The 25,993-nt window shown below is 41.2% G+C and overlaps 1 protein-coding gene and 1 long non-coding RNA gene across 4 annotated transcripts in view; both read right to left on the bottom strand.

The window, feature by feature from the left end:
* SRGAP1 (SLIT-ROBO Rho GTPase activating protein 1) overlaps positions 1–7,037 on the bottom strand; it is a 304,168-nt gene extending 297,131 nt beyond the window's left edge. The window contains exon 1 of one of the 2 annotated variants that reach the window (XM_021091938.1): positions 6,011–7,037. In XM_021091938.1, coding sequence (XP_020947597.1) covers positions 6,011–6,077 — 67 coding nt within the window. In that variant the 5' untranslated portion in view covers positions 6,078–7,037. The remainder of the gene's footprint in view (positions 1–6,010) is intronic. The other variant, XM_013997691.2, reaches the window with a different exon arrangement.
* LOC106510320 lies at positions 14,693–24,675 on the bottom strand. Of its 2 annotated transcripts, none has more exons than XR_001308729.2 (4): positions 23,407–24,675; positions 20,783–20,955; positions 17,559–17,744; positions 14,693–15,125 (listed from the first exon to the last, which is right to left on the bottom strand). It is a non-coding gene; the product is annotated as an uncharacterized LOC106510320 (long non-coding RNA). The 2 variants fall into 2 exon arrangements; XR_002344001.1 differs by having other exon boundaries at positions 23,483–24,675.

The raw sequence follows: 25,993 nt of genomic DNA, 5'->3' as shown, positions 1-25,993 counted from the left end.
CTATGGTGTAGGTTGCAGGTGCGGCTCAGATCTGGCCTTGCTGTGGCTGTGGCTGTGGCTAGCAGCTACAGTTCCGATTTGACCCCTAACCTGTGAACTTCATATGCCATGGCTTTGGCCCTGAAAAGACAAAAAAAAAAAAAAAAAAAAAAAAAAGTGCTTTCTGTTATAATGTCAATTACATCTCAATAAAGCTAGAAAAAAAAATCAAAGTACTTTCAAATGAAGTAGACACAAGTTAGCAGTTAGAAGCATATTTTTCATTTCTATATTGACTTTAAAACAAAATATTTCCCTCAAGACTGTGAAATTAAGTCAGAGACTTTATCTGATGTCCTAAGAATCCTTTGTACCACATATAAATAAAATCAATTGACTGGACTTCAGTTTCCATTTTCCATATAGCACCATTAAAAGCAGAGAAAATTTAAAACAAAAACCGTAAGCAAGAAGCAAGCACATGGCAGCGCAGGAAATGTGCTTTTGAGTTCTGTTACTTGTACTTGGATTAAAAACAATGACACAACGTAAAAATCCACCTTATAAGGAGCTGGAAATGTCTCTGGTTTGCCTATTACATTTCCTTTTTTAATTCCATCAGGAAACTCATTCCATTCTAAAAGTACAGGGCACTTTATCAGGATGATTCAAGAATTGCCCATTTTGAGTTCTATTTAGGTAGCAGATTGGTGACTATGTATCTGAATTTCAAAAAGCTTGTCTAAGTCAGAAAGCAACAAGAAGCACTTGAAACCAAAATTAAACTGATACCAAGGACTAATTTTTATAGACTACTAGTGACAAACCTGTGATAAAGGTTTTCTACAAATCACCTCACAGAAGCCTCACAAAGGCAAGAGGGTTAATAAGAACTATTACCATCCCCACTTTACAGATGAAGAAACTGACTCAGAGGTCAAACACGTTAGTAGTGGCAGGGCTGGATGGCTAACACTGAAGTTTCTGCTCTTAAATCCTACGTTCCATTTCTTCTCACCCTGAGCTATCAACAGGTGAGCACATATGGGCTCTCAATAAACTAGAAAGAAACTTGGGACCAACAAATAAAAATACCTTCAAATAACTAAAAATATCTTCAAGTAATGGTCTCTAATCCCAACATCTGCCTTTAAACCACTAAAAGAAAACCAGATTGAGTGATGAGACATATGGCTTACTCCATTTTCCATAGCTTAATTCTCAGTTGTATGACTTGAAAATAGGTAGCCTGAAAAAGGGATCCCCGTCAATCCACAAAGTAGACTCTCAAACTGGAGCAGAGCTGAGGATGTGGGGTTCCTGACCTGGGCATCACAGCATAGGAGTAAGCAAACCAACCTAGATGGTAAGAGCTCAGACTTACCCTCCCGTAGCATACTGCAACCCTCACTGTATTGCAGAAGAACTCGCTTTGCTTAAAAATGTCTCCACAATTTTTCTTAAGATATTTTGAAGTTCATGAAACTAATCAGGTTTTCTGGAAAATGTAAGAGGGCTGATTTGCAGGTGCTGCAATGAGTGGGACCAAAATTTCAAGCGAGTTACATTTGTACATATTCACCGTATTTTTTTCCCCTTGATCTTAAAGCCACCATGTGGCACTTCAATGAGTGGGACCAAAATTTCAAGCAAATTACATTTGTACATATTCACCATATTTTTTTTTCCCCTTGCTCTTAAAGCCACCATGTGGAGCTTCTGCCTGAGCACTGGGGTTTCCTGAAATGATCTTCGTGAAACACACACACACACAACACACACAACACACACAACACACACACACACACACACACACACAAAACTTAGTTACAGTTAATCAATTGAATTCACTGCTTCTGTTAACAGACCAGAGTTGCTGTCCTCTCTTCAGTCCAACTATGATTCCTTCAGTGGATGCAAAGTCTGAAGAGGGTAAGTGCTCTATCTCCTACTCTACTTTACAGGGAATCTAAAAATAAGCCACCACTACTGAAAAGCAGAGGACCTACGCTCTGACCCAGGCATCTAATAGTTAACTGTGTAACTTTGACATGATGCCTCCTTACCCCGTATAAGTGGGCTGGACAGGAAATGTTTAAAGTCCCCCCCAGGTATAAAGTTTTAATTCATAATTTAAATTGCTGCTTTCTATTTTCCAAGTTAAAATGAAAGACCATCATATGCAGACACACAGGTTCCACATGAATGATAGTAGTAGCACTTTTAATCTCCCTATTGAAGCCTGTCACATGACGTGGGGTCATATCAAATTGAACTGGTACTTCCTTATGCTCCATCTGCTACCAAAATGTACTGTTTGTAGCTCAGGCAGCAGCGTGGTTGAAGAACAACAGATTTTCTTGGCACTTCCTGTACATATGGCACATAGATGAGTATGAGATTATCCCTAGGAAAATGCTGCAAGGAATAGCTGTCAATTCTTAGTAACTAACAACAAGCAATATTAAAAACAAACACAACCTCTCATCCATGAGTTTCACCTCACAAAATGTGTCTTCTGATTCTTTTGGCTCCCACATGTGAACCAATTTTTTTTTTTTATATGAGCGCCATAATATTTCTTTTGCAGAACTCAAAAATTACTTGAGCCCCTAAATCCACGGATGATCCCCAAACCTTCTGTTAGCCACTTGCTACAATCTTTTCCAGTGCTAAGCTTTTTGCCAGAGATGCTAAAAGTAGTGCAGTCGACTGGTTTGAGTTTCATACACTTTTTCTGACAAATCTGGTTTTTAAGAGCCCACAATCAAGCGATTAATTTCTCTGGATTCTAAATCTTTGGGATGTTGACCAGCATGCATGAAATAGTCTTTCCTCTCCTGGTTAACATTTTCCTTTTAAATTATTGCTTGGGGTCCTTTTGTCTCTGATTTGAACCTATCTATCCTTTAACCACTTGTATAATTCCCAATTCTCCCCCCTCTTACAATTCTGTGCTCTATTTTTCTGAATGTGCTTTTATTTTTCTGTTTTTTCTATATTACATTTTAATTCCCTGAGAACGAGTGTTTGTGAATCCACTAAGAAAAACTGAAAGCAATGACGACTCTCCTCAAAACAGCACAGCCCAGAGAAAATGCAAAAAGCTTGCAAAGTTTACTAAGTGAATAATACGAACTGATATGACACCTTCAATTAGATTCAAAGACCCTTAGGATGGAGAGAATCAAAACTCCTTACCTTATATGTAAGAAATCTGAAATCTACAAAGAAGTTAAATGACTTGCTCAGCATGATACATCTAACAGGATAAATTTATGATCTTACAGATGAAATCACACATTACACCTCAGATGGGTTCTTTTCACACCTGAAAGCAGCCCCATGAAGTCGGTTCCCTAAACACACGTAGGCAGCCTCAGAGGCAAAATTCGCACATCTGGAGTCATTTTTTTTTTTAGGTCAAACCCTTATCTCAGCAACTAAGATATAAATGCAAATGGTATTAGGGAAATGAAATAAAATAAGAATGGACAATACTCCAGAGTGTTAGGTTCAAGTCAGAAGGTTAAAAAGCCACATATAATCAAAAATGACTCCTGAAATCAGATACACTTCAGTCACCTAGAAAGTCCAATATATGTGGCTTTATTCATTGAGAACAGACCTATGTCTTCCCCTAATAAGTCCAATGCAGGTATGTTTCCCTCCAGTAATAAAATAGGCTACCTTTCTTTTGTTTTTTCTGGCATGAAATAAACCGAAATAGTTGGTTGTTTCAAAACCACGTATCTTTAACCAGTGGACTAGTACTTTGCCAGGGTGAGACACTCACCCTTAAAGAGAGGCTCAATTCAAAAAGAAACAGAGTCCTGCCTCTGAAACTGTCCTTAATAAGGGAGCTATTCTCACTGCACAGGACAGTTGGCCTCATGCACTGTTCAACTTTCATTTCTCTCCCATTCTCTTCTTGATTTTGCTTAGCAAGACAGGTGAATTTGTGCCATTTGAGGTGTGTATGATCCAATTCCATTGTATTTCCCCATTCTCATATTTGCATATGGATGTAAGGATCTGGGTTAGACACAGGATGTGTGAGTTTTGCAGGGGAAGTTGATCAGAGCCTGGACACAGGTTCTGATGAGAAGGGCAGATCAAGTGTAGTAAAGAGCAATAAAGCAGCCTGAGGACTCACAGGTCTGTGTAAGTGACGAGGTTAAAGGGAAGAGAGAGAAGATCCCCTTTGGTGGGAGGGAATTTGTGCCAAAAATAATTTTCACCATGTTCATACTTTTTCCTTGGATTGGATTCGATGGGTACATTTAAAACACTGCAACACATCCCATTTATTGATTTTTAAATCAACGTAGAGGGCCTCTACTCTCAAAGCATATAAGTAACCATGTAACTATAGAATTCATACTCAGAAAGAGACTAATCAAGAGAATTTTTCAGATTAGGACTGGATCATGACAAATGACCTTAGAGCAGAAGTAACGAAACCAATACTTGGAAGTACATTCTGCAAGTCAGTCTCCAGGTTGCAGGAAAATCAGACTGCCTCCTTTCAAAGACCTGCCACAAAGAGCCACGTGGAAAAACTGCACAGAGAAATGGTGATTTCCAACGAGAGTTCTACCTTCGAATACAAGATTTTCGGCTGTGTTGGACTCGTTAAGAAAAGCAAGGTTAGGCTCATTAGAAAGTTTACCTGTCTCTAAGCAAATAATTACTTCTCTATTCTAATATAACTTCCATGTCAATGTAACCAGTTCCTACGAGTATAAAATTATCTTAATTGCAAGCAGATAAAAATCTGTTTCCTGAGTAGTGTTCATCTTAACTCCATTATCGGGGTGAACCCAAGGGAAACCTAAGTCCCTGGGCTTACGTATTGTGTTTGCCCCTGGCCATGAAGAGTTCGTCCAGATTCACACTAGAGTGACAGAGGGTTCCCCCACCAGGTCCTCTCAAAGGACTCTAGGCATCTTCACAACTTGACCACACAAAAGGACCCGCAGGCTGCTCCTGCCTTTCCCTAGGCAAGTACAGAAACGCCTTTCTCTGAAGTTCTTTCATAAGATTGTATATGTACAAACACAGGTGGCTACAAAGCAATTTTTATCAACTTTGCATTGACTATTCCAAAGAACAGCAGTGATCTGAACACTCCATCCATTGTCTCAACGGGTGGGACAAGCTACCCATGAGAAACCACAAAGGAGGAGAAAAAAAACAACAAATATATGTTTACAAAACACTTCGACAGCAACACAAAGTACTTGTAGTGGAGAGGAAATACATATTTTTTAAAACCACAAGGCACATTAAGTAAAAATGTTTAATGAACCTTAATTAGATTTCCCTCATTAGCTGGCAACGTAAGTGGGTTAAAACTACTACTCAAATATTCAAACCTTCATTTTACATGCCAGTGGCCTCCAGCAAATGATAAAGCAATATTCCCGTGTGTGAATGTGAAAGATGGCACTGAATTCCGGCCCGTTATAAAGGAAGAGTCAGATTCCACTAGTGCCTGCTTGGTTTAACTGACAGGCTTTGGGGGAGTAATTTTATAAAAGGGGGACTCACCCTGATAAACTAGCGAATAGTGCAAATGTTGAAAATTGCCTGCACTCAATAAAGCTCTAGATCACTTTGGGTCCAGACTTCAGAAAAAAGACTCCTTAAAAAAAAAAAAAACTACATTGTGACAATGGCATTGTTTAAAAAGAATAATAAGGATGATGGTGATGACAACCACTGCTGCTGCCTGCCTCCCCTGCAGATTGCTCGGCTTAAGGTTGTTAAGTTAAAGCCAGGTTTACCCTATTGGAGCTGCGCGCTGGCAGCTGGGGAAAGCCACCCAGTTTCCAGCTCCCCGTGGGTTTGACGGGACTAGGATTGCGACTGGGATTGGCTTGCACGAAGCCCCGGGTGGCTCAACCAGGCACCCTAGCTGTCCCTCACAACCTTCCTCCAACGCAGACCCCAAGTTAGAAATGCAACTCCCAGAGCACAATGACAAGAAAGCACACAAAAGGAGCAGGGCAGCCGCTCCCATTCTTACCTTTGACTTGACTTTCATACTCGGCTATGATCTCTTTGTCCTTTTTGAATCTGCTCGGAGTGGACATTATCCAGCTGTTACTGGGTTTGCTTTCAATGGGCAAGTTCTGTTAGGGGGTCACAGATCAGTCTCCTTGGAGAGGCAGAGTTGTACTCCCACACGCAGTGAACCCAGAGGCAGCACCGACAGGAGGGAAAGGAGGAGGAAGAAGAGGAGGAGGAAAAAAAAGGAGCGAGCCGAGGACTAGATTAACCCAGGCGCTGGCACCATACTCTCCGGATCCAGCTGCCGTCGGTGATGCGGAGGGGAGCCCAGGGCTCGGGGCCGGGGAGGCCTGGTGCGCCGGCAAACTCCGGCGAGCGAGTGGCAGGGGGCGTCTCCCTGCCCACCCCACCCGGAGCTGGCCACTTCCTCTACCACCGCTGGGCGGACGCGGGGATCGCGCCGGCGCTCCGCACCATTGTTAGCAACCCGCACGGGGAGCGCCGGGCAGGGTCAGTCCAGGAGGGCGGGCGCCGCGACCCTCCCTTCTTGCTCCAGCCACCGACTCCGGCGCTCAGGGGTCCCGCCCGGACTAGGGATGTTGCTGCCGGGGCCGCTGCTCCTCCGTGGGCACACACGGCTGCTACTGCCCCGGGCAGGCAAGAGGAATCGCGATCCGAAAGCAAGTCCCAGCGCTGGCCGCGAGGGCGGCTGCCGCGCCTAAAGAACACGTCCTGGTCGCAGCCCCGGCGGAGTTTGTGCCTCCACCGCCGGCGTTAACGCGGGGCCTCTGCCTCCTGGGCCACCGTGCGCCGAGGCTGCCTCTTTCTCCTCGTCCCCCTTTCCGCTGCTGCCCCCAGGAGGCCGCCGGCGACAGGCACACTCGCACACGCACCCGGTGGAGCCGCGCCCCCGGGGCGGCTGCGAAGTTGCCGGCGCTCTCACGGCCCCGCGGCTCCTGGGCGTTCCGGGAGCGAGCTACGGGCGGCAGCGACCCGGGCGGCCGGACGGCGCTCGGCGAGGTGGGGCAGGGCTCGCGGGAGGGGTGGGCTCAGCCACACGTTCCCTTCTCCGCCCTCGCCCCCGCCCGGCTCGGTGAGGAAGCGCCGCGCTCGTCCGGGAAGATGGATGCCTCTTGTGGCCAACCGCAGCCCGGGCCTGCGCGCGGAGCCCGGCGGCCGTGGGCGACGCCCCCAGCGCCTCCCGGGGCTGTGCAGCCTGCACAGCTGGAAAACCCCTCCTGACCAGGCGGGTTGTCTTCGGCCGCCGGTCGGAGCTGTAGTGGGGCTCTTTTCAGAGTCCGGTGGGGAGATCCAGATTTGGATGTCTCCACGAAAGAAAGATGTCACTCGAAGATGTCACCAAACCCAGCAGAAACCCTGGAGTCTATTGTGAACGTCTTGGCTGTTAAGAATCAAGGAAGGGCGAAGCTCTTTGATCTGGGCGGAGAAAAATCATGATCATATTCTCCCTATCTTGGGGGAAGGGGGTGGTTACGATGGCAGGAAAGGTGTGGTGGGGGAACAGGTCACGCTTAGGATGTCATTAGGTTTTGAAGGGACCTTTCCTTCTCAAATATTATGAGCCTGATATATCAAAGTGCTGTGTCCAAAGGCGTGTCCAGTATCAGATGTTTTCCCTGTGAGATCTAAAGAGTGAAGGGACTTTGAGACTTTCATCATTCATTCATGAGACAACATTTTGAGTTCTTACAGCAAGCCAAAAATCAAGCTAAGAGCTAGGGATTCAGAGAGTAGAACCCTGCCCTAAAGAGTCTCACGATCTACAGTTGTATAAATGAGTAATTACAGATGGTACAATAATGCTGTAGGGGAGCTCACTACTCTGGGAGCCCTGAGGAAACTGGGACCGCATAAGAGGTTTGAGAAGAAAGGCTTCCCAGCGAAATGGTATTTGAACTGAATTTAAAGGATGAGTAGGACGTAGGTTTTCACCTTAGGGAAAGGGTCGCATTCTCAGGAGAAGCAGCAGCATCCTTCTCTGGGGGAGTTTGAAATGAGCTGCAAGACCTCTTCCTCTAAAATACCAGATGGGGGAGTTGCCGTCCTGGCTCAGCAGAAATGAATCTAACATCCATGAGGACGCAGGTTGCATCCCTGGCCTCACTCAGTGGGTTAAGGATCCGGCATTGCCCTGAGCTATGGTGTAAGTGGATGACGAGGTGCAGGCCAGTGGCTACAGCTTCGATTTGACCCCTGGGAACCTCCATATGCCGAGGGTGTGCCCCTGACAAGATAAAAAAAGACAAACAAATAAAATACCAGATTGGGAGTTCCTGCTGTGCCGCAGTGCATTAAGAATCCCACTGTAGCACCTTGGGCTACTGTGGAGCTTCGGGTTGGTGCAGTGTGCTGCAGCAGCTGCTGTGGCTCAGGTGGACCTTCCATATGCCACGGATGTGGCCTTAAAAAAAAAAGAAAGAAAATAAAAAAATACCAGATCCCTGACAGGCGATGACAGATGTTTTACTTTATATCAACAGGAGAGAATGTAAGGAAACAATAAAAAATTATTTGTTCCTTTCCATTTTGCCACAGAGGAGGTTAGCTACAGAATTCTCGATTGCCCTAATTTCATGTGGCGCTGTCTTAGGTAAGAGTGTAGGGTGAAGAGCCAGAATATCCAAAGCAGAGGCTGAGAAGGAAGGTGAGGGCCAACTGAGAGAGCCAAGCTCTTGGACACAATTCTGCAGACAGCAGGGAGCCTTTTAAGTAGAGAAGTGTCATGATCATATGCATGTTTTATAAAGATAACTGTTGGCAGGATGGAAGGATGAGTTGGCCATGGGGCTAGAGAGACCAGAGACAAGACACTCACCTTGGTGATAATTGTAGTCAAATCTAAATGTGATTCATATCATCCATCCACGGGCTACTGGAATTTACTTCATATTTGTGCCTGAGAAATACACCTTGGCAACGGAGAATGCAGCCCCTGAAAATGAATCATTGGCTGAGTCTAGACCTAGATCACTGTAGTACTTATGCGCTCCAAAGACAGGGTGCCCAGAGATCAATCCTGGGTCTGCTGCTTCCTCAGTGAGCTATTAAAAATTACTGCATCTCTGCCAGCCTCAATGTCCTTCTCTGTAAAATGGGTTAATGCCTAGTTCCTCGGAATATCATAAGTACTTACCAAGATAATCCTTTAAAAGTTCTTATACCAGACCATTGTACCTATCCAGTGACTGTTAGTTATCTTTGTTACTTTTATCTTAGTCTTGATCTTCTTTGAGAGAAAGCTATTTAAACAATGGAGACAGCATATTAATTATCTTTGGCTTTATCATGATGCCCAGTAAACTGTCAATAAATTTTTGAATGTTAATGTCTCAATAAGGTACCTTTGTATTGTAGCAGAAGATTGGGTCCCACCCACAAAATGAAGCATTCTGCATACATTCTTACAAGAACCCTACAAAGTGGACACCATTGTCCTTATTTTACAGGTGAGAATCTGGGAAGCTTAGGAAATGTGTCAAGGCTTGGTTGGGCCAGAATTTCAGCCCATATCTGCTTGCCTCCAAAGTGTGCTTTCCCAGGTTGCCATTCTGCTGTTCAAGACTTATAGTTCTTTTATACTTGTGAAGCAGGTTCACAAACCTTGAACAGTATGTGACTGATTCATGGTTTTTCCTTGGTGGATCTCTTTAGACCCACCCATTCAGTGCGATTAACAATTCTTTATTTTTTTTTTCCCATAGCTTTTTCTCTTCAGATTCTCCTTATCTTCCCCATATTTTGCTTCACAAATCTTATATGGAGAATGCCTGGGATTTAAAATCCAGAAAGCCATGATGAGTCAAATGTGGGAGACAGTCAACTGTGAATCTAATTCTGTGACTTTTCTCCCCCTTGGAATAGCTATTTTCTTAGCTGTACAACAGGGGTGGCTGCACGTTGGCCCCTAAAATCTGCCCCTCATTCTTTAGGGGCAAGTTGTGAGAGATCTGGAGTGCCTGAGAGTGGGATCCATACTACATTATTAATCCACCCTGATATCTAGTATTTCCCTTTGAAGACCACTCCAAATTTCTAGAAGTAGAAGTTAATTTACCATCTGACCATAAACCCTGGGAATAGGCAGGAAAATATGCCTGGCTCCTTGCAACCACCAGATAAACCATGCACCTTACTGCAGTATCATTTTTTCCTAGTGGTAAATAATTTAAATCATTCTGAAAAGTTAAATACAAATACATTAAGAAGTCAATGCCAAATTCACATGATTTTTTTTTAGCTATGGTTTCAGTGTCTAAGAATTTCACGTCTGAGGCAGGCCAGTCTGCTACTCCCCCTTCACATAAGGAATATGTTCTCCTCTGCTCCTTGGGATGAAAAAGTAGAGGAAACCCTGCCAATATCCAAGGTTTTATTCTTAGATCCAGTCAGAGCATCAGAACACCAACTGTTGTGCATGCATATCTTACATTGTTTTGACTTAGAGGACCCCTTGTCTTCTCAAATTGCTTGCAATAGTGCTTTCAGTGGATTGCATTTTGGTATCATGTCCTGGGGAAGTTTTATTCATTCATTCATTCATTCATTCCAGCCGCGCCTGCGGCATATGGAAGTTCCCGGGGTAGGGGTCGAATTGGAGCTGCAGCTGCCATCCTACACCCCAGTGGCAACCCTGGATCCTTACTCCGCTAAGCAAGGCCAGGGATGGAACCTGCATCTTCATGGACACTATTTTGAGTTTTTAACCCATTGAGCCACAGAGGGAGCTCCCAGAGCGTTATAAAGTATGGTCTTACCATTGATCACCTAGATCAGAATCACCATAGGAGTATGTTTAGAATTCAGACACAAGATAGCTCTTCTACACTTAGTCATACTTCTCAACCTCATGTGCATATGAATCACCTGGAAATCTTACGAAACTAAGATTCTGATGCCTTCTGGAGTGGGGCCTGAGATCTTGTTCTTCTTAAGCCACGCCAATAGTGCTGTCATAAAGACCACACTTGGAGGAGCAAAGACCCAGAGAATCCAAACTTGGGGTGATGGGCATGTGCCCAGGTGATTCTTAAGCTCGAGAATCTTTGACCAAGGCCCAAGGGATAGTAAATGACTACTCTTATAAAAGGCGTACTGGAGTACCCCCTGTGGCACAGCTGAAATGAATCCAACTAGTATCTGTAAGGACGTGGGTTCAATCCTCAGCCTTGCTCAGTGGGTCGGGGATCTGGCATTGCCGTGAGCTATGGTTAGGTTAAAGATGTGGCTTGGATCCTGTGTTGCTGTGGCTGTGGCTGTGGCCGGCAGCTGTAGCTCAGATTTAATCCCTATCCTGGGAACCTCCATATACCTCAGGTGCAGCCCTAAATAGCAAAAAAAAAAAAAAAAAAAAAAAAAAAAGGCATGCTACATTTACTTAAGTAATGCTGATAACATTGTCAAGATTATTTTTTCAATTTAATGTATCTCTAAGAAACTGGACTGTTACTCCTTTGAGATATTACAAAGCTTGCTTTAACTTTTTCATCTGTAAAATGTGAAAAAGAATTTCCCTAATAGGTTTGTGGTAGGGATTAAATGCAAAGTGTATATAAAGCACTTAGCACCAAGCCAAGAGCATAATAAGTGCTACATAAATATTGTTTGTTCTTGTCATTGTCATTATTGTTTTAGTGCAGAAAGTTAAATTCCAAGTTTATAGAAAAACTGTTGCAATTGTGGGGGACCTTATAGTGTGTATCTGTTTCTTATTTACCTCCTTGTTTAAACCTCCTATGTTGAGAATTTTTTTGATCTTAATGGATTTGGTTTGTAGTTTATTATTTTACTGTGTCTGTATTTCCTATATACTACCTCAAATCTTTTAAAGAATAATTTCTATAGTCTATTCAGTTCTATTCAAAAGTATTTATTGACTGTCTATTAAGTTGACCTATATGACAATGCTGATATTTGACCATTTTGACATAATAAATTGCAACGTCATATGATTCAACCACTATCAGCCTACACTCTGCAACTAGCATAAACAAAGTTCAAAAATTAAAACCCACTTCCAAATATCCAAGGGAAGCCTCAGTCAAACCCTGTCCAGATCTGGAAAGGCCCACTCACTCATAGGTTGGATTAGCCCAGTGCAGTCTGCTAGTTTTTCAATCAAGAAATATTAATCACTGTTTTAAAAGAAACTTGGCCCATAATTTAACAGCAGCTTGTGGAAATGGACCAAATAAACAGCCACTTTCCCTCTTCTGGCACAGAATAGTAAAGACAAGCTGTCAAAAGATCTTGCCAGTTTCATTCTGATGCACTTTCCCTGGCTGGGAAGAAGGTGGAATATAAGAATAAAGATGAGGTTAGATGAGGCGCTGGAGGGGTCAGTGCAGGAGATACTATGGGTGGAGAGAAAGGATAGAAAAGAAAGAGGTAAAGATATGCATCACAGGGAGGGAAGCAGGAAAAGAGAACTATAAAATGAATGATTCTTCTAAAATGTTCATTTGTATAATTTAGCTCCCCGCCCCTCCAAAAAGAACTGTCTCCAATTTTCACGAAAACTAGAGCTAAAATAAATCAAGGCTTTTAAATATCTGTAATTTTCTTTGAATAAAACTGCTTTATAATATTTTTAACCATCTGCTCAAAATCATGTTTCCATTTTGCACCAATCATTAAAATAGAATTTGCTTTGTTTAATCTCATCTTCATAACTTCCAAACACCCACACATAACAGTCTTCTCATCAGAGTTACTATTTTCTGCTTTGAAATCCCACTACAACTTCCCATGTGGCTGCTGCACAATATAAGCAGAATATGAATATTCAGTGAGCCCATCCTGATGAAAGTATTAAATCCCATCATTTATACCAAAAAAAAAATGTTATTATTACTCAGGGGAAAAGAGCCAAAGTTTGACAAAAAATGGCAGCTTCAATTCAGTTGTCAGAATCAGAGATGGATTGGTATGTAGAGGAAATGTTACCAAAATGATTATATCAAGAAAGGCAAATATCTTTGATGCTAATATTTTAGGAGATGAGTGACAGACTCCTCCCCTTCTTGCTGCTGCTTTACTTTGGCAGCTGACATTTTAAGACTGCCTAGTTTTGTCACCTCTTGCACAGAGAAACAAGTCTATATAGTTAGTCTTCATTTTAGATATGGGTATGTTCCTGGTGAGTATATCAGGGAAGTGGAAGGTTGGCAAATAGAATCTCATTAAATATAATGGAGACACTTGCTATTTAAAAGACTCCAAGGTATAGCTTTCTGTAAAGCAAAGAACATTTCTGGAAAACAATTATCATCTGCTCTAATTTCTTTATATAGATTTGAATTTTTAAGTACCAGTTCTTTCTTTAAAGCAGTAGTTCTCAGGCCAATAAGAACCAATGTCACCTTGAAATTGTATTAATTTTTTGAGCAGTTTTAAGACTAGAGAGGGCAAAAAACATAGAGAGCACCTCTCTGACCCCTGTCTCTGCCACTTCCCCTACTAGAAACATTTCCTCTATTATTAATAATTTGCACTTGTGTGATACCTTTATTACAATTAATGAGCCAATATTGATGTGCTATTTTTGCTAAATAAAGTTCATAGTTTACATTAGGATTCACAGTGTTGTACATTCCATGGGTTTGGACAAGTGTATAACAACATGCATTCACTAATACAGTAGCATACAGAATAGTTTCACTACCCTGATTGCTTCCTTTTTGTAGTAAATATTAAAGAAAATGTGTGGAAAATAAAATTTACCTGTACTCATAGTTTTCTTTAAACAATCAACATAATATCCTACCTGTAAAATGAAGGAGAAATAAAAACAAAGTAAATCATGACAAAATGATATAAATTTCAATTCATAAATACTCAGACGCAACTACACTAGAAGGCTTGAAGTAGTCAGATAAATTTAGATATTAGAGAAGTAATAAGGCCAGAAGATATTCCATCCAAGATGTACAGATCTTATATGTCAATTATATCTCAATAAACCTGGGATAAAAAGAAAAAAAAGATGTGTAAGTCAGTGAATGCAAGACGAAAGTAGGTATGAGTGTTAGCATCAAAACTTGGCATACTCAATCTACATAAAAAATACTTTGTGTTTAGCAAGTATAATGGAGTCGGATTAGAGTTTCAGATAATTTAAACCAATATGATACATATATGAATGCCTGATGGGACAATTCTTTTATTCTTTTTTGGCCGTGCCCACAGAAGTTCCCAGGACTAGGGTCAAACCCAAACCATGGCAGTAACAATGCCGGATCCCTAACCGCCAGGCCACTAGTGAACTCTGACAGTTCTTGACTGGTAGGAGACTGATCTGGCCATTGTAGGACATCCGGCCTTGGACCCGGTCACCAAATGCTAATACTCCTCCTCTTGAATATAGAGACAAGTCAATTCCTCACGTTTCCAAAAGCTTCCTAAGAATCAATCCAGCTTCTACTGGGAACCCCCCTCTTAAAGTCTTAAAAGTCTACGGGACTTCCCGTGGTGGCGCAGTGGTTAACGAACCATGAGGTTACAGGTTCGATCCCTGCCCTTGCTCAGTGGGTTAACGATCTGGCGTTGCCCTGGGCTGTGGTGGAGGTCACAGACGTGGTTCGGATCTCGCATTGCTGTGGCTCTGGCGTAGGCTGGCGGCTACAGCTCCGATTTGATCCCTAGCCCGGGAACCTCCATATGCCGTGGGAGCGGCCCAAGAAATGGCAAAAAGACAAATAAAATAAAATAGTCTTAAATGTCTAATGACGTGTATGCAGCTGTGATGAATCCCAGAGTACAAAGATCCACAGAGCATTCTGCACCCATCGCGGCAGCAACTGCAGACATTTATCTTCTTTGAATATGTTAGACATTTATCTTCTGATTATCTTCTTTGAATATGTCAGCAAAACATTGCATTCTTAAAACACTGAAGGTTTTCTTGGTTTTGAGTCTGTTAATCTTTACTTTGAAACTTGATAGTTACAGTTTTCTTTGTATCATAAGAATGCAGGTCCCAATAACTGTGTTGATGGCAATAACATGGAAGTAAGTAATGTGTTGACCTTAGTGATGCTCTGTAGCTGCTCTCCATGTAGAAATGCTCTGCTCTCTGCCAGCCCTCTCTCCAGTTCTGCAGCTTCCCCTCAATTCTGGAATATAAGGTTATGGAAAAAGAGTAGTATAAGAGGTTTAGGGGATTTTTTCCCCCCATTTTTGCCTGCCCCCCTGCCCCATGGCATATGGAGTTCCTGGGCCAGGGATCAGATCTGAGCTGTAGTTGTGGCCCATGCTGCAGCTGCAGCCCCATCCTTAACCCACTATGCCAGAGGGGATGGAACCTGTGTCCCAGGGCTGCAGATACGCCACGGGTACTCTTGCACCACAGCACGAACTCCAAGGGATTGAAATCTTGACTTTGTTGGTAGGATTTTTTTTTTTTTTTTTTTGCTTTTTTAAGGGCAGCACCCACAGCATGTGGAAGTTCCCAGGCTAGGGGGCGAATCAGAGCTACAGCTGCCAGCCACAGCCACAGCCACAGGAATGTGGCATCTGAACCATGTCTGTGACCTACAGCACAGCTCATGGCAATGCTGGATCCTTAACCCACTAAGCAAGGCCAGAGATCGAACCCACATCCTCATGGATCCTAGGCAGGTTCGTTACCACTGAGTCACGACGTGAACTCCATGTTGGTAGGATTTTGAGGACAATTCTTATCAGCAAAATATCTTAATTTCTGGTAAATCTATAAAAAGAGGTACGTCTCTAAATTATAAATGAGAAAAATGAGGCATAAGAAAATTGACTAGATTAGAATATTGAAAAGTGGTAAGATAAAATTAAGATTTTATATAGCAAATACAGAATATATAACAAGTTAGTATTTATAGAACATAGCCCATTCATCTAGCTGAAATTTGTAACTGTTTATATTAATATGATTCTTGGGAGCAAGAATGATTGATTAATAGGAGAAAAAAGTATATTTGTATACATACAGAAGCTAACGAAAGAAGTAGCTAGCTACTGTCCTCTTGGGCTCGGAACGCTCTCCTCAAATTCATACCTCGTTCACTGGCTTCCTGAAAACTCCAGGTGAGTTGCATAAACCCAGGCAGGCTGTCTGGGTGGAACTGGGATTTCCAGATCCATTTATTTCTCAAGTTTGGGCACAGCCGTAAGCTGTGGATTAGTGCCAGAGAGCACAGTGGGGAGCAAGGAGGTAGAGCAAGGGGTGTGACTCAGGGGCCCCTGAGAAGCTCTTTGGCCAAAATAGCTCCCCTACTGGCTTTTCCCCAGTGCCTGAAATTCTATCTCTTTGATGGAGTGATGACATCCAATTTGGAATAAGAAAACTGAGCAGTGTCTGCTATTATTAATTAAGCCTCCACGGAGATCTTTGTTTTCCTTTCCAGAACAACATCAACAATAACAACAGCAATTACTTACTTAAATGTGTACCAGGGCAGCTCCAAGCACTTTACATGCATGACTCATTTAATCCCCATCACAGCCCTGTGGGTTTGGTGCTGTCATTGTCAGCCCCATTTTATAGATGAGGATATTGACACAGAGGGGGTAACAAGTTTTTCCTAAGGATGTTTAGTTGGTCAGTAGCAAAGCTGGAATCAGAACCAGGGCAGTCCAGCTCCAGAGTTGACTACTTAACCACTCTGCTGTTGATTATATATTTGTGGTAATGGAACATAGTACATGAGTTTCCTAATTCCCTATTAACAACTGGTCCCCACCCCCTTTTATTGAAGAGACTGTTTGCTTTCTTTTTATTAATGTTATTATCAAAGAATAGGGGGAAATAACCCCTCCCCTCAGTGCTCCCAGGGTAACAGTGCTTAGATGTCACTATTGAGTCACGAGATTTCCTCTTAAGAAAGCAAAAAAGAGCCCAAAACTCCTCCCTGTTCCCCCCTAAAACACTCTGCCACCTTTTGAGCAGTCGCCCACTTGTGCTAACAGTGGCTCAGGGCAGGTGGAGGACAGCCCCTCTCTCATCTGTCCCCAAAGATCCAGGAATGGAGCAGGTTCTGAGCCCTAGACCATTTAGATCACTGAAGGGAGAGAGCAGAAGAAGAGCAAGTTATATCCAGGATTCTTGATGCTCTTGTTTCAAGAAATAAAAGGAGGCTGACAACTTCTGGCTAGTCTCTACCTTTCTGTGTTTCTTAATTTCTGTCTAGTTGTAAGTGAAAAACATGAAAATAAAGTCCGGCTCTGTGTGGGAAGGTGCCCCTGAATCTGGAGGATTCTAAAATACTTGATCCTTGTAGGAGTTAGGGTTCTCCAAAGAAACAGAAATAATGTGATATGGATTAAAATATATTTATTATGAAGGATTGGCTTATGTAGTTATGGAGGCTGAGAAGTTCCATGATCTACTTTCTGAGAGACAGAGAACCAGGAAAGCCAGTGGTATGTTTCTAGTCCAAGCCCAATGGCCCGAGGAACAAGGGAGCAAATGGTTTAAGTCCTAATCTGAGTCCAAAGGCCCAAGAATCAGGACAGCCAACATCAGAGGACAGGAGAAGAGGGATGTCCCAATTAAGCAGAGGGAGCAAACTCACCATTTCATATTGGGCCAGATCTGGGTTGCAGTCCTTTGCCTGAGAGAGCAGCTGTGGGTGGGCTCTTGGCTTGCTGGGTGCTGGGTGTTGACAGCAGCGCAAGATCCCTGTGGAGAAGATGTGTCCTCAGGACCAGAGGAGGCTGCTGTCAGTCTTCTCTTCTCTCAAAGGCTTAGGTGGTTCTGCCTAGAAGCCATCAGTCAAAAATAAATCAAATTAAATGAGATACAGTACACAAACCTCTGTAATTTATTATTATCAACATTAAATAAGGTTTAAGGTATACAGATTCATAAGAATGTAAATGGGAGGCGCAACTGGAAATGAGATGGAGGCAGACTTAAAATTTTAATTTTCTTGCTCTCATAAATGTGACTTTTTAAAAAAATATGAGCTTAAAATGACAGTGTAATCTTAAACTTTTGGAGTTTCCATTGTGGCTCAGTGGGTTAAGAACCTGACATAATGCTCATGATGATGTGGTTTCGATCCCTGGCGTTAGTCAGTGGCTTAAGGATCTGAAATTGCCACAAGCTGCAGGGTAGATCACAGATGAGGCTCAGATTTGGTGTTGCTATGGCTATGGTCACCATTGAAACTGTAGCAATGATTTGACCCCTAGCCTGGGAACTTCCATATGTTGCAGGTGCAACACAAAAAAAAGAAAAAAATATATATATATTTATACACCTAAGAAACTTTTATTAGGAGACAAAGAGGTGCTTACCCTAATAATATTTCAAGAAAACTTAAATACAGAAGTAGTTTGAGAAAAAGCATTTGTCCACTTGGCTTTTTCCTTGAGAGGCACACTGTTTTATTTAGGGCCTTTGGCTTGTTGTCTGACTTGCTCTCTTGTACCAGAGAATTTGAAGACAATTTATCTTAGTTGTTGTAGGGGAGGCAAACAATCTTTTCCTTCTACCCTTTTAGGTCCTAGACTGAGCTCTGCACCAAAAGACAGACTAACAAGACCAAAGCCTACAAATTTACTTAACATAAGTTTTATGTGACATGGGAACCTTCATGAGGAAAGTAAGACCTGGAGACATTGTTAAACGTGAGCCTTTTTTTTTTTTTTTTTTGAATGGCCACACTCCCAGCATATGGAAGTTCAACACTGGATCCTTTAACCCACTGTGCCAGGCCAGGGATTGAACCTATGCCTCTGCAGCCATCCGAGTTGCTGCAGTGGGACACTTAACCCATTGTGCCACAGTGGGAACCCCTAAACCTGAGCATTTTAATGCTTGGCTGGATGAGCGGAAGGTTGTGAGAAATGTGATAGGACAAAAGGGTATGAGCTGAGTGTAGTGATGGCCTGTTCCTTCAGATTTCTCTCCATCTTTGGGGATAAAGGTGTTCCTCTTCTCGGGTATTTGGATGTAGGAAGAACACCTCTCACATGAAGGTCTAACACCCTGCTTCAGGGGAAGGTCAGAGAGTCCTTCCAGCAACTGCCATTTCTCCAATTCCTTCAAGCTTAAAAATACTTACTATGCCAAGATGCCATATTTTGGAGTAGCACAGTCTGGACTCTGTCACTTTTTTTTTTTTTTTTTTTGTCTTTTCTGTCTTTTTAGGGCCACACCCATGGCATATGGAGGTTCCAGGCTAGGGGTCTAATCTGAGCTGTTGCTGCTGGCCTATGCCAGAGCCACAGCAAGGCCAAATCCGAGCCACGTCTGCAACCTACACCACAGCTCATGGCAATGCTGGATCCTTAACCCACTGAGCGAGGCCAGGGATTGAACCGGCAACCTCTAGGTGCCTAGTGAGATTAGTTTCTGCTGCGCCATGACAGGAACTCCATGGACTCTGTCACTCTTGATTGCATGTGCAATCCCTGACAGTCCAAGCTGGTCTGCAAACTTAGAGCTAGAGGTGGGGGAAACATTAAAGAGGGATTTTCTTTTTCATTTGCGACATTGCCAAATTTATCCATCTTCTTAGAATTGAACCTATTAACAAAGAGAGTAAAGAAAAGGAAGACCTTTTTTAAAAAATTTTCTTTTTAGGGCCTCACCTGCGGCATATGGAAGTTCCCAGGCTAGGGGTCGAACTGGAGCTTCAGCTGCCAGCCTACACCACAGCCACAGCAACACGGGATGCAAGACCCATCTGCGACCTATAGTGTAGCTCACAGTAATGCCAGATACTTAACCTACTGAATGAGGTCAGGGATTGAACCTGCATCCTCATGGATACAAATCAGGTTCTTAACCTGCTGAGACACAGCAGGAACTCTAAGGAAGGTATTTTTAAGACAAGGGAGAACAGGAATAAGAAAAAGAAAAGTTGGGGGACTTTGAAGGGTGTTCTTGAAAGTCTAGAATTATCTTCAATAAGTCCAGATGGAAATGAAGCATAAAAGCTTGAATAAGGCTTTTTTTTTTTTAAACTTGTGGAAACACCTGTCATATCCTGCTCTAATCCTCCAGTCATCACTAAATTAAAGACAATATCTTTTACAATCAGAAAAAAAACGCATTCATCCATTCATTTATTTAATACATATCTATGGAGATTTTATATAATCTGGACCTATATTCAATGCTGGGGCCTATGTAGATGAATAAAACAGATACAGCCCTTGCCTTTAAGGAGCTTAGAATCTGGGGCAAGAGATAGACAATATATGAGCAAAGAAACAAATATATAGTACAGTGTCTAACTCTAAAAGTTCTAGAAGGTTCTATGATGGAGAATTAGGAAGCTTAGGTAGGATGGCTGGGGAAGGCCTTTGTGAGAAAATGACATTTGAGTTCAGACCAGAAGCACGGGATGATGAGCTGGTGGGACTGGGTGGAGAGGGGCATCCTAAGTAGAGGGAATGGTGTAAACGAAAGCTGGGAGGTGAAAACACTTGATGAATAGATGAAAGTCTCCAATTGACAGAGATCTTGCCTTTGGCATTAACCAAGGAGCAGGGCTCGGTGAACAGTGAGGAGTTGGCAAAAAGTAATGTTTTCCTACTGGGGGAAATTCAGCTAACTCATTAGCAAATTCAAGTGAACAATTAGCAAAGAAAATGAATTTCTGGAGATAGTGTAAATTGGTACAATCATCTTGCAAAATAACTTGCCTTTATCTTGTATATATATATATATCTTATATATCTTGTGTCTGTATATGTGTGTGTATATATATCTATATATATCTGTTATTTCACATTTTAAAATGTATCTAATGGAATCTAACTACTATAGTGATTTGGTACTTACCTTCATAAAAAAGCTCTTGGATGAGCTCTTTTTAAACAGACAAGAGTTTTGCATTGTTCTTTTATCTCTCTGAATCAATATTTCCACTCTGCTTTCCCCATAGAATTTTATTTTAACATAATATATTTTGTGCTTGAAAATGTTTTCTTGTCACTTGTTCTCTTGTCGTAATTCTGTGTGAAAAAATACATATAAAATAAGTTTTAATTTATTAACATTTATTTTACTTCTTATGACCACAGGGCTCTAAGTGTTAAAAATTCTGTCTCAAATTATCATTAAAATTATTATTGCTACACAATTGATCAAACAGTATATTAGGATTTTTTGCCAACCAATTATTAAACATGGAGAAGCATCTCTTAGTGAAATGGATGGTGCTTTTGTTTTCCAATTACTATGGAAAATTTTAACTTATTTGTGAAATAAGATAGAATTTACTATGGATTCTCTTTCTATTTTCCTTTTGTTTCTGATACATGAAAAGGCTGAGAAAACTTTTCACTTAAGTATACGGGAATATAGTGGGTTTTAGTTCTTTGAATTCTTCATGAATTATATGACAATGTAGTGACCATCAGGAGGCTTAATAATCTGTCACTTCTCCCCTGTCATTAGAGTCACCTACTTCCTCAGCCCTGGCATTGTACTTCCAAGAGTCTCCCCTTTTAGCCAAGGGTTATTACCCTGGTGGCCAGTGTATCATAGGAAGATTGTGGATGGAGGAGGGCACTTTTAGCCAGAGGGCAACTGAGAAAAGATAAGTGGTCCCACTGAACTTGAACCTCCCTCACAGGAAAATGGATTTAGGAAAGAATGTATGTGGGAACTGAGGATCAAAAAATTCACATCCTTGAAACTCTGTGATGATGCCCACAGTGGTTCCAGAGACATTCCTGCACATGAGCACCATGTCCGAGAATGTTCACAGAATCCTGGCTGGAACCAGCCCCAGCTAGAAACAGGCCAAATGCCTCTTGGCAGGACAGAGCATGTATACATTTTGATCTATTCACATAATGAAATTTAATACAGCAGGGAAAGACATACCATAGTTATACATAACAATATAGATGAATTTTTAGAAATTTGATGTTGAATATAAACAACAGAAACAAGTCCTAGAAGACTATATACAAAAAGAATTCACTTTATGGAGTTCCCATTGTGGCTCAGCAGAAATGAACCTGACTTGTATCCATGAGGACTCAGGTTTGATGCCTGGCCAACTCAGTGGGTTAAGGATCCGGCATTGCCATGAGCTGTGGTGTAGGTCACAGAAGTGGCTCAGATCTGGCGTTGCTGTTGCTGTGACTGTGGCCTGCAGCTGTAGGTCCAATTGGACCCTTAGCCTGGGAACTTCCGTATGCCACAGATGTAGCCCTAAAAAGCAAAAAATAAAAAAAAAAAGAAGAAAAAAAAACCCCAAATCACTTTATATGGGAAAACAATCTGAAAAGAAATGGAGATTATATATATATATGTATATATATATATATATATATATACACATTTTTATTTGTATTTAAAGAGAAATATATGTCACATCATATAAGTATATAAATACAATATATACTTATTATGCATAATACTATCATATTAGTATTATGTATATTATATATACACACATATACATATACATATATATAATGTACAACTGATTTACTTTGTTATACACCTGAAACTAATACAACATTGTAAGTCAACTATACTCTAATAAATTTTTTTTAAATAATAAAAAATAAAAACAAACAAGAAAAGGAATCACTTTTAGGAACCTAAAAGACACAATCAATAATATGTATTTAGGCACACATATACACAATTTTTTGAAAGACAAAAAAATGATAAGTAAAATACAGGGTACTAGTTACATCTGAAAAGAGGAAATAGGCATCAGAAAGGGAAGCATATTGGTAGATGTAATTTACCCGCAGGCTGATGAGTTTATGGATAATAATGATAGTAATATGCATAATAAGTATATATGGTATTTATATGCTTACATGATGTGACATATATTTATCTTTAAATACAAATAAAAAAGAAAAGAAAGGGGGAATAAATGAAGGTTAATTTATTTAAGCATTATGAGGTTTATTTATTTATTATTCAACAAAGGTCTATTGAGCAAATTCCATGTGCAAGCATTGTTATAGATGCCAGAGAACTAGTGATAGATGAGAGAAAAGTTTCCTGGAAGCTGATATTTTAGTGAAAACAGAGAGGAAGAGAAACTTTTATTTTTCTGCTGGGTTCACTGGTTTGAGGCTTTCAGGTGTGCCTCTACTGGGAGAGGCAGTCTGAGGATGAAGCTCAGAATGACAGTGGGAGGATTGAGAAATGCAGCCATGGCGCCTTGGTTTGAATCTCTAGACCAGTCTGTACCTAACGTCACCCAAATTGCTGGACTTTTGTTCCTGTGTGTTCCTGTGAGCCAACAAGTGCCCCTGCGTGTTTGTTCTTTAAGCAGGTTTGAGATGGGTTTTCTGGCATTTGTAACACAGCAAAGGCCAATGGACACAGCCCCAGATTAAACACTGAGCCCAGTGCCAGGGGTGAGATTAACAAATCAGAGGAGATGATGTGTTTATCAACCTACTTAAAAAAAAAAATCAACCTACTTTCTACGGTGGCCGCTAGTTTAAACATTTTCACAGGACTTTCTTAGGTATCGTCTCTTCTGACCCTTAAACCTACCTGCAACAGAAAAGCAAGAGGTGAAGGGACTTGTCTGTGGCCGTGTAGTTAGTAGGAGTCCCTGGGGCTTGGACACAGTCCTGTGTGTTTTCTGTTAGACCATGGGGCATAAAGGAGTCAAGTTCCTTGATATAAAATCTCCCTGGGATTGGTCAATTCACAGGGCATCTGAATGAGACAGTGTCATGGGGTTGCACATAATTATTTTCTTTTAAATGATGAATTATTTCAAAAATACAGAAAGCATAGAGAAAAACAAAGTAAACATCCATGTTTGCATTATCAATCTTTCGCCAATCTAGTTTTGATATATTCACTCTATATCTCATTTTCTCACTGTTTTTTTCTTTCAAACACTGCTAAGTAATTAAAATGCCTGTAGAGTCCTCTGCCAATCTGCCTTTCTCCTGAGGCAGTTTTTCATCTAAAATTTGTGTTTATCTTTCACATACATGTTTTTATACTTTTAATACATATGTACATACCCATAAGCAATATGTAGCAGTAGCATTTAAAAACAAATCAAAACATATAAACTAAGGAATACCTGAGGTTACCAGAAGCTAAGCGAGAGAAACGAAATAGATTCAACTGTGCAGCTCTCTGAAGGAACCGGTTCTGCAAACACTTTGACTTTATACTTCTATCCTCCATAACTGTGAGACAATAAATCTCGGTGATTTACAAAAAAAGCAAACATATAGTGTTACAGCAATATATAGTGTTGTACAATACACATCACTCTTTATTGTCTTCTACCCATATTTTATTTCCGAAATTTGTGGTAGGCAGGAAAATCCTCCCTTCCACCCTCAAGATGAGCCATATCCTAACCCCTAAAACCTGTGAATGAGTTACCTTCCACGACAAAATGTCATTAAGTTTGCAGATCAAATTGAAGCTGCACATCAACTAATCACAAAATCATGAGATTAGCTTGGATTATCTGGTGGGACCCAGTGTAATCATAAGGGTCCTCGTAAATTTAAGAGATGTAGAAGAGGGAGAATCAGAAAGACTCACCCTGATGCTGGTGGTTCCAAATATGGAGAAAGGATGCTATTAGTCAAAGAAGGCCAGAGGCTTCTATGAGCTGGAAAAAGGAAGAAAACAAGATTCCCCCATGAGGCCTTCAGAAAGAAACACGGCTCTGCTGATAACCATGATTTTAGACTAGTGAGCCCTATTTTGGATTTCTGATGGTTAGGAAGGTAAGATAATAAATTTGTGTTATTTTAAACTTAAATTTTTGGTAAAATTTTAATAGCAGCCATAGAACACTAACACAAGATTTGTATACAGGCTTAATCCATTCATTTTAACTGCGTGATGTCACGCAGACTTCCATTGTGTGTGTTCTTTGCCTAGTAGTGGCTCTCAAAATTTCATTTAAGAAATGCAGTTGTGTTGCTGCAGGTACCTGGAGTTTGTATGGTTTCATTAGTTCTCTACTGAATGACTACACTGTATTTTATTTCTCTCTTCTCCTGTTGATGGACATTTACACTGTTGAACAATTTTTTTGCTGTTATAAACAACATTGCTATGAATATTTTTGATTTTGTTTCCTGATGTGCATATGCAACAGTTTCTGAGTGATAGGCTGATAGCCAACTGGGATAATGAGTTTAAGTGGCAGCCAGGTTTTCGACTTATAGAGGAGTGGAATTGCTGGATTGTAGGGTATATGCATCATTAACTTTGTTATATGTGCAAAATTGCTCTCTAATGTGGTTGTACTGATTTAAACTTTTCTAGCAGTGCATGAAGGTGTCCATTTTCCAACAAACTGAAATTTGACTTTAAAACTTGTCAGTATGGGAGATCTTGTTGTGGCTCAGTGGTAACAAATCTGACTAGTGTCCATGAGGACTCGGTTCGATCCTTGGCCTCACTGATTGGGTTAAGGATCTGGCATTGCCATGAGCTGTGGTGTAGATCAAAGACGCAGCTCGCAGCTCGGATCCTGTCTTGCTGTGGCTGTGGTGTAGGCCAGCAGCTATGGCTCTGATTTGACCCCTAGCCTGGGAAGGAACTGCCATGTGACACAGGTGCGGCCCTTAAAAAACAACAACAAAAAAACAAACCCCCAAAACCAACTTGCCAATATGATGAGTCTAAAATGCTATCTCCTTTTTATTTCAGTTTGCATTTCCTTGATTACTGGCATGGATGAACATGTTTACGTACATTTATGGGCTGTTTTGTTTTTCCTCTTCCTTGAATTGTCTGGAGAATATGAAACAATATAGACCCCATTAGAGGGGTGATAGACCCCATTCACACAGGACAAGCCTGTGAAAAACATAATTGGACCCCTATAGGCCTTGATAGTTATTTAAGTAGAATTTATGCAATTTAAGTAAACAAGTGAAATTTATAAGAGGAACTAATGAATCTATTACACTGAATAAAATATAAGTAATCACATTCATCTTTTCACATTTAAAAGAATGAAAAATTACTAGTTATAAGAAACTTGAATACTGATCTTTTGACAAAAATTCCCTA

Source organism: Sus scrofa, chromosome 5 (genome assembly GCF_000003025.6).
Source record: "Sus scrofa isolate TJ Tabasco breed Duroc chromosome 5, Sscrofa11.1, whole genome shotgun sequence".
NCBI classification, from domain to species: Eukaryota; Metazoa; Chordata; class Mammalia; order Artiodactyla; family Suidae; genus Sus; species Sus scrofa.
Note: the sequence above shows the minus strand (reverse complement) of the source record. Positions and strands in the feature narration are given on the sequence as shown.